General features: G+C 39.8%; 1 protein-coding gene across 1 annotated transcript; it reads left to right on the top strand.

Moving 5' to 3' along the window:
- The first annotated feature begins 10,016 nt into the window (after positions 1 to 10,016).
- NPVF (neuropeptide VF precursor) lies at positions 10,017 to 13,393 on the top strand. The gene is made up of 3 exons (XM_011361674.1): positions 10,017 to 10,151; positions 11,453 to 11,853; positions 13,342 to 13,393. Exons 1-3 carry the CDS (start codon positions 10,017 to 10,019, stop codon positions 13,391 to 13,393), a joined length of 588 nt encoding a protein of 195 aa, XP_011359976.1.

The following is a 13,393-nucleotide window of genomic DNA, read 5'->3' as shown; positions in this document are numbered from 1 at the left end:
GCTGCCCAGGCTCTCGGGTGTGACAAAAATCTGGATCTCCTTGACCCTAATTACGAGATGCTCCAAATTCAATTACTTTTGAAATGGGGGGTGAGAGGAAAGAATAACAGGCCAAGACTTATTCACGAGGCCTGGTTCTGTCTCCGTGCCAGAAAGGAAACCTAGCAGATCAAAGCTCATCTTCTACCAGCCTTCTTTCGAATTACGCTCTCCTCCCGCCCAGCCTGCACCCCACTTCCTCTTCCTCCTACCCCACAATCAAATCTAGACGATAGTAAGAATAAAAGCAAGAGTAGTGGCAGCAACCAGTAACTGACATTTTGGGGGAACTTTCTGGGCTAATGACTCAGTCAGCCCTGCTGAGTATTTGCTCAATTTTTTCTCTACATAGGCTGTTCAGAAACTGACTTGGACCACTGAACAGAAAGCACCGAGCGGGCTACCCTTCACCCCATGGCTTTAATTTGTCCCAGAATGTGGCCAACCCACATCACTCTCCCCCACACCAACTGTTATCACAATTGACACCTCACAGAAGGCTTCCCGGAGTGGGAGTGGGGCGTGTGTCGTCTGCTCAGGCTCTACCCCAGGGGAAAGGGTCGGCATAACCCAGAGCACCCTGAACTTCCTTTGCTGGTGTGTAGTTAGCGGTGGGGGAGCGGAGGGGAGGCGGTGGTGCAACCACACGGCCCGGCCTCTCCGGTGGGGAGCGCCTACTGGCAGCAATGGAGGGGAAAAATTTCCTGGCAGATTTTTCATTTAAAAAACTTTATAAATTTTTAAATCTCACTCTTGCAGAATGAGCTATAAATGGGTCAAATGATACAGAATAGTAAAATGAATGTGATATGAATTCTTTATAATTATGGAAATGGCAGCTTCCTTATTGGTTACGTGAGTCGCGTAATATGTAACTCCTTGTCTTGAGTTATTAATAATGGATACGCAGTTATCAAATTGTTTTAATGAACACTTCTAAAATACTTTCCGTCACTGAAAGCAAATATTTTATTGTAGACAGATACACTTGTGGACTGGACTAGGATGAACCATTATTACTACTTCTAATTTAGTGTAAATACTGTCAAAAAAAATTGACAGAGAACGATGAAGCTAATTACCAAAAGAATATATGCTTATATTTGGAATTATACACACGAGTCTTATTTTTACTCTCTCCAAAATAAATACTCCTTACTGATCTCTACACAGTTTATTACGTAGGGAAATGAAATTTTGGAGTGTTTCCAAAATAAGATTATCCAAGTGTCAGGCACAGAATGGCAAACCTGCCAACTTAATAGAAAAATAAACTTTCTTGCTCAAAAAGCAATGAACCATTCTACTCCAGGTCACGGAACTGACCCTATCTTAATAAGCTCAGTGGGAAGAAATGAGGCAAGGCAGTATCACCAAAGCAAGAAAAAGGGCTTGAAACATTTCGGAAAAAGGCCCAAGTTAAAAAGAGTTTAGGATCATTTGGGGACCAAACCACCTGGTCTTAAAATTCTCAGGACAGCGCTTCATATCTGGTACTAAGCATAATGCTGGAAACAGGAGCACCTCCAAATGCCAAAGAGAAACCCCTGAGCCAGGGCTCTCACCTGTCAGGGGAGAAAGGGAATCTTATAAGCTCCCAAAGTTGGCACTGCTTTTGATGGATATTTGGAGAAATACCTGGGAATTGTGCCCTCAGCTGCCCCTGGGGAAGGAAGATCTAGAATTTGTTTTGTTTGGTTTGGTTTTTACCATCAAAGCCCCACATGAGCCACAAAAATATCGCACGAGAACACCTGCTTGCAAAAACAAAGACTCACATGGCACAGATGAAAGCATTGTCTACTGGTATCGCCAGGCTAGGATGGAGACCTCGTCAGCATCTTTAGAGAAAAACAGAAATGCCCACTCTGACACAGAATGGTTAAGTCATCCTCTGACTCAAAACTTAGTTTTTCACCAGCTTAGGAAGTAATTTTCCTCTGCACAGGGACATGGATTCAGGGAGAAAAAGAATCCAATTCTCCCTTACGTCTATCTATCCAGCTGTATTCGACGCCTTCATACTGTCTTCCCAGTAGAACCACCCACCCCAACTTTCACAGGTTTGCAATAGCATCTTCTCTGTTAGTGCAATGTGACCCACCCCTGGCCACAGATGATTGGTTCAGGACAGGGCACCTTATCTAGACTGGGCCAATCAAAAACTTTCCTTGGTATTTTGACTATGTAACTGAGATAAGGCGGTTTCTTGGAGGAAGAGTGGCTGAAATTGAAGATATGTAAACTCAGAAGGTATGAACAAATGGGTAGAGAAGTGGGGAAATCAATAAGGCAGTAGGAGGGATTAATGAAACTGATACACTGAGAGAAGAAATCAGAATCCAGGAAAAAGTCCTGTTGGTGATTTAAGTCCTTGGCTCCAAGATGTTCTGTCGGCCCCAATCCCGTCCATAAGACATCCCCGTACCCTCATAACCAATTCCCCATTTTGCTTAAACACGTTAGAAATTTCAGTAACATGTAACCAAGGAGCTCTGAGTAATATATCAGGTAAAGGAGAACCTAGCTTTGCAGCTGTGCCTTATCTGGAAGCCTCGACTACAAAATATTTACAAGGAAACTGCTCAAGAGACAGGAAGGTCCAAAGTGAGCCCACAGTAATGTCTCTCCTATTCCATATCTCATCATGCCCTACTCAGCCCAGAATTCTGAGTCTCCTTCTCCCTGGATAATGTTATCCAAGTTAGATCAGGTTAAGATACACATTAAGGGAAGTTCTGAAGTGGTAAATTTAAATAAACAGATCAGCCTAAAGAATGTGGAAACATAGAAGGCTATTCCACTGCTCTTGACCTAGAGGTTGGGGGTGGGGCATGGACAGAGGTGGTATTTACTGGATGATCTACATCAGTCTCCTAGTGGAATGCTTCTAGATCGCGGATCACTGGCCACTCCTATCAGTGAATCAGGGAGGGCTCTACAGGGCCCATTAGCCAAAGCCCACCTTTATAAAACAGCTCTGGGTCATTCAAGCCTGTGTTTATAATAGGCTATTGTCCCTAGCGATTGTATGCCTGCTTGTGCCTCTAAATATGTTTTAAATTCTTTACCAGCTTTGTCTATCTTCTTTATTACAGGTTCTCAAAGGAGAAATATCTGATTTCTTAAACTCACTGGGTACAAAACCCAATACAGAATTAAATCCATTAGGTACTTAATAGGATTACATTAGCATTTATTTAGATCATTTAGCCTCAGTAAGTACAGAATTTTCTGTCCAGATCTCACCTTTTAGAATCAGGAGATTACCAGAAAATAGTCTCCTTTAATTAAATTTATACTCAAAGTTACTGTAGATTTAAAAGCGTGTTTTTGAGTGCTCCTCCAAAGATAACCATTGGAGGGTTTTTCTATTTGCTGTCTTGGAATTGAGCAAGTTTAAGCAGCAGAACTGCCATGCCGTAATTCCTAGCTATGGCATGGGTACGTCCCTTTGAGGGTCCTACAGAACCAATGTTGAAGGGAATGAGGGAGTCCAGCCACTGGGACCCAAGTGACACAGAGGCCTCTGATATGAGGCACCCATGTGAGCTCAAACCTCAAGCAGAGCAGAGGGGCAGGCGGTGTGGCCAAAGGCAAAGAACTAGTCACAGGAAGAATGAAGTCAAAGTCCCAGTATGTTAATGCAGAAGTGGTCAGGGCCAGGCCGGCTTCTGCTCGGAATCACTGCATCAGCATGGCTGCTGTGAACCTCTGCGGAAGCTCTCACCGATAGCACTCAGGGGCATAGGGGCCACAAGACCCCCAGTCAAAAAGAAAAAAACCCCACTCATATGCATATTTCAATTAGGCCCTTTATCGTCTCTTCATCAGAGGTGAAAGAGCATCTAGGGAGAGTTCACATTAGCGATGATGCTCATTTTTATTAGCCACCCATCTGCCCTGGTTTCTGTTTGAGATGAGAAAACAGCTGTTCTGGTAAACACCCTCCAAAACTCACATCACTATAGATTTAAGCAACAGATTTCCACCCCAGCGAAGGTGTGGCCAGCCTAGAGGAAAAAGCCTAAGGATTAGACTACATCATTCCTAAGATATTGAAAGTCTCAAATTTTCTTTTTATTAAAGCAAAGTATTATCTGAAGAGCACATTCCACATTTTAGAGCAGAATCCTCCAAAACAAAGATTAAACAAAACAAAAAAATAAAAATAAAAAATAAACAAGATATTGAAAATGCACACGCTTTGTAAGAAACTAAATTATTCTGCTCAGGTTGAAATAACAAGATGGCTGCTTACTTATTTCAAAAATATCAAAAGCAAGACTGGCCCAAGAAAGAGAAAAAAATCTGAGTAAAGGTCTTGGCTCCCATTACCTGTGCTTGTACAAAACTATGTGCTGTTTTAACCAAATGTATGGTCTTTGTTCCTCACATAGAGAATTCTGAGTATTCTTGACACTTTGGCAAGAAGTAACACAACCCCGTGCCAGGCCTATAAAAATCACACATTTTTCCTACAAGGAAAAAAAGTCAATAAAAATAAAACATTAAAAAGCTCGAATTAGAAAGCTGTGCTGTAGACAGTCTGCTTCCTAATCAGCTTTGCATGGTGCTTTAAAAATTTCTTTAAACATTACTACTTTATATTGTTTGAAAGATCTAATACTGATACTAAAAGTTTATTCAATATGTTCTTCTAAAATATGCCCTTTAGGCATAAGAACCTTTCCATTTAATTGACTTTCTAGAATAAATCATATGAATTAATTTTTATAAATATTTAATGTTTATTCTTATATCATACAAATTGATTCCTTAAGTTACTTCAACTGGAATTGAATTTCAACCACTTTAACTACATGGAGGAATAATCTCTGTCTCACGTTCACATCGGCACCTTTCAAGGCCCTGGTGTTGTAATCTGTCATCATAAAAAGCAGAGAAGTAAATACAACCCTGCTATAAAAATATGACAAGCTCATTATCACAAGCCACTCATAAATCTCGAAACAAAGGCACTACTACACATTTTAAAAATAGTGATTTTATACAATTTGCATAGGATGATTTTATTTGAAACCAAGGCAGGTGCTTATTTCTCTTTGCACACATAATCCTGAAATGAATTATACAGTCATTCCGCCACCCACCTCTAAAGAGGGCCTGAAAGTAGTTAACGAATGGCTGCAAAATACCTCGCAAACATGAAATGCAAAATAAGACTATACTGCCCATAAATTCGTCTGCATAGCACGATTGGATTATGCTTAGATGGAAAGGAAGAAATGAACAGTGTAAATAGGCAAATGCCCTGGAAGTAAATGGCCAGGTTGAGAAGAAGGGTTCTTTAATGAGGTTCCTCTGGATATTAAAATTCACCACCTCTTTGGTAGGTTTCACCATGGCCTCAGGGGGCATGGATAAATGTGTGGAGTGAGCTGGCCCTTCTACACAAAGATTGAAATAAAAACTTGCAGCCCCACTGCACAAAAGCAACCTCTTATTTTAAATATTTTACTAGAGGTACAGATAAACCAGAGCCTTAAAAAGTCCTAAACACAACTCAAATCAGCTCAATTCCTGACTGGTGGAAATGATTTGTTCTCTGGCTCTAACTGCCTGCTAGAAGTTAGGGAGCATCTAGTAGGCATGGAAAATAAGCAGTCAGAGAGGCCTTTACTGTTATTAGCCAGAAGAGCCAGTAGCACCATGAAGACTGCCTGGTGGGAGACGTTGAAATATCGAGAAGCCCTCCTTGGGGCTGTGTAGTCCCTTTTCACACTCTTCCTGGTGTCTGGGCCCATCAACCTGGCAAGGTCCATCAGACCACACTGAATTTAACAAGCTGTAGCACTGTAATAAAACAAACCTACACTCACATTCGGCCTAGTCGTGCCTGACTGTCTGTGTCGGAGCCTCCGTCCCAGAAAGCTTTAGATGTGAATCCTCAAGAGGAGAATGTTAAGATGTTATGATTTCAGGATAAGCTGATAAAGTTAAGTTCTAATAATGTGTAAGTCACGTTAAAAAGAAAACTCTGGTCAACAGCCAAAACTGGGGAAAATAATTAACAAGCAACTTGTTTTAATTCGTATTTCTGGTGCTAATGAAAAACTTGTTCTTTCATTTAGAAATAACATTGCCTGAGTGTCCATGACCATGGAATGCCACTATGATGTGCACAAGCAAGGTCCTGCCCCCATATAGTGTCCAGAGCAACAGAGGGGGGACAAGGAATCGGACAAGTGACAGTGGACAGAGCCATGATTAGGAAAGAGCAAAGAGCCACTTATTGGGGCCAGAAGTCAGGAGAGACTTCTTGAAACAAGTGATGCCTCAGCTGAGACCCAAACAATGAAACGGTGTGAGGAGGAGAAGGGAGTGGACAAATATCCCATGCACAGGACAATCATGGGCAGAGGCCCAGAGGCAAGAGAAAGCACATCCAACCGGAAGAACAGCAAGAAGTTTGTCATAAAACAGAGAGCTGGTAGGGAGTGGAGAGACAGAATCCTGGAGAAATAAGAAGAGCACAAGTAATGAAGAGCTGGCTCTCTAAGTGATTCTGAAACAAATGGGAGATCACTGAAAGGTGTTGAGGAAGAAATCATAAATACGTTGTATTTTATTTTTAAAATGTTCTGATCACCCTGTGGAGGAAGAATTGTAGAAAACCAAGAAAAAGGTCTAGGCAAGATAAAATGGTGAACCGAGCAATGGCAATGCGGGTAGAGAGACATGAACAGATGTTAAGAGCTATTTAGAAGTTAGAAGAGACCGGACTTGTTTGCAGACTAGCAGAGTGAGTAAGTGTTCAGAAGACTTGGGTTCGAATCCTGACTCTGCCACTTACGGGGAAAGTGACTTCATCCTTCTGCACCTCAGTTTCCCTTTCTGTAGAGTAAGAACAATAATAATAGTACCTACTCATGGGATTATTATGAAAGATAAACAAGTTAATTCATGAAGTACTTAGAACAGTTCCTGGCATAGGATAAGTGCTCAAAAAAACATTGGCTATTGAGCGTAACAACTCGAAACTAGAAACGATTGTTTGTTAACTGTAGAATGGGATGTGGGAGGAAAGGGGAGGAAGCAGTCAAGGATCTTACAAAGGATTTCGCTTGGACAAATGGGTTGATGACAGTAACTGTGCCAGCTACCTATTTATTGCCTCTTAGCTCCAAATCCACGCTTCATTTCATGCTCTGAAATGATGAAGGCCCCGGTACGTATTTCTCCTTTGCAGCTGGCATTTGGCCGTTTCAATAAAAGGCACCTGAGGGGTAGTGCAGCGGAAGGGACTTCTCTTTCTGGATCAGATGTGCTTCCATTTGCTTTTTCTTGCTGCCAGTGGTGCATGTAGGGAACATCAAGTAGCACTCACCGCCCATCAAGTTTCAGTGGCAGATTCCCATTGAGTCTGAGATACTCCAGAAGTCGCCTGCCCGGATTGGCGCACCTGCACCCTCGAAAGGTGTCTCCCTACTTGTAATTGTGGACAGGCTCTGGCCTGGTGTAACCCAGCAAACCTCCCTGCCATCCACACCTTCTCCAATACGATCTGAATTCCAGTCAATTTGTCCTTTCCTTGGATACTCTCCCGTGGCCTTAGTGTATTTTTACCCTTTTATAGTTAGTCCCTGGTATAGTTAATAATTCTTTATGTTAACCATCTCCTGTTCAAATTACTCTGTTTTCTGTCTCCCACTTGGACCCTGACTGATAGATACAGTACTCTTCATTGAAATGGGAAGCACAGGAGGAGAGACAGGTATTGAAAAGATAAATCCCACTTTGGACTCGAGGTGCTTGTGGGACATACATACAGTGCTGTCTGGTAGGAAGCTGATAGTCTTGGGGGTCTAGAGCTCAGGAGACATGTCCAAGCTGGAGAGAGAGGCTTAGAAATGAGTAGGCTTAAGGTCTCCAAAATCTTAGTAAACGAAGCATGTATGTAAATGCCACATGTCAGGGAGACAGAGATCTTTTTTAATATTCGTATGCTCATTCGTCGCATCAAGAATCCTTAAATGTGCTATATATATGGCAGCACATTTCATCAAAAGACATGATAATTTTGTATTGTGTATGTTAGGTAATGTCATTTTTTAATCGATCAACATTTTCAAAGCTAACTACAAATATGATTCTAAAGAGCCAAGTCTTTCTAATAATAAGATAACTAGTTACACACCCAACTTGGAAGCTTAAACCTGGTGGAGGCAGGGGAGTAATCAGCCACATCAGCTACTCTGGACCTGCAAACAGGAAAACTCTAACTGATGTGCCAAAACCCTAAGAAGCAGCACTGAAAACTGGTGAACTGCTAAAGTTTGAAACAGCTAGATACAAACATATTTTGAAACACACCCAGGGCCAATCCCTTCAACTTTCCCTGAGTACTAACTCAACCAACATAACTTACTCCTTGCGTCTCCCATTTCTCAAAAGTTTGGATCCACTGACCACAAAAAAAAAGGAAGTTCCGTCAGCAGTTTGCAAAGAAACAACTTAGAAGAGAAATGTATTAAATCCTCAGGGAAATTAAATCCAAATACTCCAATAACTGCATTACAAAATTAACATTAGACTAAGAATTGAATTAATTGCCTCCTACTGTGCAGCTCCTTAGCTACCACAGGACCAAAACAAATGAGGCCAGTGATGTCAACTGCCTTCAGAGAGGCAGAGGGTACCCAGGACTTTATCCACTGTTGTTTTCAACTTTCTGATTTATTCTGGAGATCTATAACACAGACAAAGGTCTTCACTTCTGGCCATCTCAGACCTCAGATTATGGTAGGCTGGTGAGACAGGATAGAGGTGGTACAATTCTTGACACAAAAGGTGCAATTTTATGACTCCCTCTTTTGTGACTTCACCGCTAAGTACCTGTGAATAAAAGTAGCTAGAGTGTTGGAAATCAATCAATGTAAGGTGTTTTTCTCCTGCGAGGGTTGAATGGACAGGTGGGAACTAATAATGATTTCTCTGGCACCTAGGCAGTCTAGTGATAAGGCAGGTCTTTGAGAATATGTCACCTGCACCAAAAGAGACTCGCTCTGGCATTTCAGTAAATAAGCATCTATTTCTGTAAATTCTTTCCTTATGCCATGATGTCAGTATGCTTGTAGCAATGTGAGATTACCTAACTAATTTGGACCAGGGGAGCCACAAAATCAGCATGTGTGTGACTCACCAAACCTTTGCTAAGGTTCTTAAGGGCTTTGAAGAAGAAGGGAGGGGGCCGCATCTCATAGAAATAAAATCCCGGTGATTTATACAGTTTTGCCAAATAAGGCCCACAGGGCAAAAACAAAAGGCTTTGAACTGCCTACAGCTTCTCCTGAGACAGCCAGTTTGTCAAAATGCCTATCGCACCATCTTACGCACAGCCTTCACATTGCAGCTGACATTTTCTCTGGAAGCTTTTTAATAGCTGAACAGCATTTTACAAAAAGTTAATTAATAGCATTTTATTTGGATATTGTGTGACTTAGAACTCTTTTCACAGTCTTAATTTTGTTTGACATTTTGAAAACGCTATGCCTAACTCTTTTGTGCGGATAAAAAATAATTTTTTTTTAACATGGCTAGCATGTATTGAATACTATTTTTTTCTTCCCTCAAGAATTGACGCAAACACCAAAATATTTTTTTTGTTTGTTTGAGCTCAGAGAAATTAAGCATTCTGTTTGTTTGGAATCTTAATTACTATGGTCCCAAATTTACCTAATTAGAAGCTCCTTTTTAATGAGGAAAATTATTTTCAAAGTTAATGAATTTGTAAGCAAAAATGTTGCTGTCTCTTCCTAGAATGCATTATTCACGTTCCTCACATACATATTTTAGTTAAACACCCTAATTAACATTAGCACTTAAAAATGTGGGATTGATTTCACTGTTAAAGCAAACTTTCCTTTGTTTTTAGACAGTATAAAAAGACCACAGTTTCCTTTCTTGTAGACATCAGACTGTGCATATAAACTTAATTCTAGATTTTGGACAAAATGGAAGTCATTTCATCAAAACGATTCCTTTTATTGACTTTAGTCACTTCAAGCTTGTTAACACCCATCTTCTGTGCAGATGAATTAATGATGTCCAAACTTCACAGAAAAGAAAACTATGACAAATATTCTGAGGTAAGATTTTTTAAACTCTATCTAACGTGATAGGCATTAACTATATGGCTGTCCAAGTCTAATGCTTTTGTAGAGTAAGGAAGAGTCAGTTTGCGCTTTGTTTTTTGTCAAACTTCGGTCTTCCTATGACAGTATATTGACATAACTTATATTTTTTACCACAATAGCAAACAACCTGGCCTCTTTAATGACAAGTACAGCGTATGATGCTTAGCAAGCACAAGGTGCTTTAATAATTTTCAACTGACTCAGAAGTACGCACTTGTTACAAATAGTTGCAAAAATAATGTCTGGATACATTTCAGCTGGACATCTGAACTGTCTTCAGCTACAAACAAAAAAAACTATGACATTCATATTTTCTACTTAATAATTATGAGCTAGTAAATTTGTGGTAAATCTGTATGTATCTAGCTAAAAGATTTATCCCCAGATGGTGGAATTGCAAGTTATTTTTATTTTCTTCTTTATGCTTTTAGATATTTTCCAAATGTGCTGAAATGAGTATATATTACTTTTATATTTTGACTTGAGAGAAGCCTCCACTGCCTCTTTTCACAATCAGAGAACAATCTTTTAAATTTTTTAGATGGACAACCTTCACAGTTAAACTAAATCTAATTATATAGCTGCTGTATTTTAAATAGTTTATTTAAATTTAGTACATTAATAGTACAGTAACCCACAAACTAATTGGTGCTTTACCAAAAGTAAAGTATATTTATATATTACTAAAAATACGGTTTCTTGAGAAATACTTTTACACTGGAACTCTGAATATGAGTTGGATAAAAAGAAATTCAGAGGAGCCTCCTCCAACTGTACCCCAAAACCCGGCTAGCATCTCTGTTTTCATGTATCCACCACTTTGGTCTCTAAGGAGGGGAAAACAAGAAACATGAAGAGGCAATGGAGGTTTCTCTAAAATCAAAATATAAAAATACGTGAAATACTCCTTAAACATGAATCAAAAACTGAAAGACAATCACTGTAGTAAAATAAACTTTTGCTTCATTTCAATATCTCATTATGTTCCTGTGGCTTGAACACCCTACTGTATTCACTATAGATTTTTATTAATATTAGTAGTTCTCTTATAATAGTCCAGGGACAGAGAAAGTAGATTGCTTTAAGAAGCTTAATGCAAATTATTTATTAAAATAGTCTGCATATGAAAACACAAACTTTGCTTATGGCTTTAACAATTCTATGGATTAAAGTCTTGATTTAAGTTAATTTGGGGTTCAAATCTATTGCTTTTAACAATAATGAATAATTTTAACGGTCATTTCTAATGATAGCCTAGAGGAGACCTTAAAGGGGAAAAGAAAAGAAGTCTCAATTTTGAAGAATTAAAAGATTGGGGTCCAAAAAATGTCCTTAAGACGAATACACCTGCAGTCAACAAAATGCCACACTCAGCAGCCAACCTGCCACTGAGATTTGGGAGGACCATGGAAAAAGAAAGCACCAGAGGGATGGCCGACCCGCCTCTGAGATTCAGAGGAAACATGGAGGAAAGCATCTCGAGACGTGTTCCTAATCTGCCCCAAAGGTTTGGGAGAACAACAGCCAAAAGTGTCACCAAGACACTGGGTGATATGCTCCAACAATCCATGCATCCACCATCTGTCAATAAGTTACTTTACTCCGTGACCTATCAGCTCCAAGAAAGCCAGAATCCTGATCAAAAACATCCAAGGTAAATACCTGAAAACCAGTTAAAATGCATGCGTAGTTACGTACTGCTGGTCCAGAAACTTTAAAAAGGGTTCTATCTTTTCAAAAGCAGTTTCTAAGAAAGTTAAATTTCTTAGGAAAAAGGCAAAGACACAGGGAAATAAACACCTGTTAAACTAAGAACTATAGAAGGTCAGATATAAACATGACTATAGGTATAAAGTAATGAGATGACATCTCAGCACTCATCAGCCACTCATCAGCCACACACTAAGTGGGAATATTTGACGACAGGATTGGGACCCTAAGCCTATGACATATTGCCTAGCACTTGATCTCTCTAACAGTAAAGGTCCCATATGAGGGATTGTCTGCAAGTATAAAGGACACCATCTCAGTAATCCAGGTCTCAGATTCGGGTTTTCTTCCTCAACTTTAAAGCATTTTTTTTTCTTTTTTCTGGATTTCATGTTATAAATAATTCCTGTTATTATTATCGGTCTTTGTACTAGTTAGTAAATATGGAATATCTACTGTGTACAAATTGGAGCGCAAGGTACTATAAAAGTCTCAAGAATTAATAAGCTACCGCATATTATTTTCTAGTAGAGAGTATATGTGAAAAAAAAAAAAACTTTTTTAAATTTAAAAAAGTTTAAAGATCTGAAGGAAGTCAGGTGACACATGATGACACCTTATCAGTAAGACCTTTTCAGAACACTATTTATTTTTAACCATGGTACTTATCACCACCTGCCATATTATATATCGAGGGTCTATCCCCCTTACTAGAAATTTGGTTCTATAAATCCCACAATATTCATTCCATATCCTCCATGCCTAGAACTGTGTCTGGCACATAGTAAGCCTTTAATATTTGACAGAATGAATGAAATGATATGAGAGGCACTAATAAGTTCCTACCAAAGGTTAAAGAGAAAAGGATGTTTCTTCATATGGGATTTTTTGTGAGTTGGACTTTGAAAGGTGGCTCTGTTTTGATCATTCAAAATCTGATGGGAAGAGAGATGGTACTTTCAGACAGAGAGGAGTATGAGCAGAGGTATCAAAGCAAGGAGGTCCGGGAACCACTGGGGTTCAGTTTGTCAAGAACACAAAGGAGAGGAAAGAAAGCGAGAAGGACGGAGTAAGAGCAGAGGACGCGGACACTCAGGGCCAGGTAAAGCGTTGGGGACGTTATTCATCGGGAACAGGAGAACCACTGATGTTTCTGCTGAGGTCCTCAGGCGTATACAGGGGTAGGAACTGTCAACTAATCAGGGGTTGGGAGTGGGGCAGTGATGAGGGAGAGAGACGAGTCAACGGTACATTTGTGAGTCTGAGTGCCCATTACAAATTCAGGACCCCATCAGTATCTCACTCATTCCAAGTGTAACACAATTCAACTTAAGTATAATTAGGCAATTAAAACCATGGCTTGTAATTTTATACGACCTTACATGCTATTGTTCTGATGCAGGATAACATCTTGTACTACTTAACGTTTTAGGAGACTGGGATTCAAGAAAATAGATGATACAGCATTAAACCAAGAAAAATAA

This window comes from Pteropus vampyrus, unplaced genomic scaffold (genome assembly GCF_000151845.1).
Source record: "Pteropus vampyrus isolate Shadow unplaced genomic scaffold, Pvam_2.0 Scaffold69, whole genome shotgun sequence".
In the NCBI taxonomy this organism is placed as follows: domain Eukaryota; kingdom Metazoa; phylum Chordata; class Mammalia; order Chiroptera; family Pteropodidae; genus Pteropus; species Pteropus vampyrus.
Note: the sequence above shows the minus strand (reverse complement) of the source record. Positions and strands in the feature narration are given on the sequence as shown.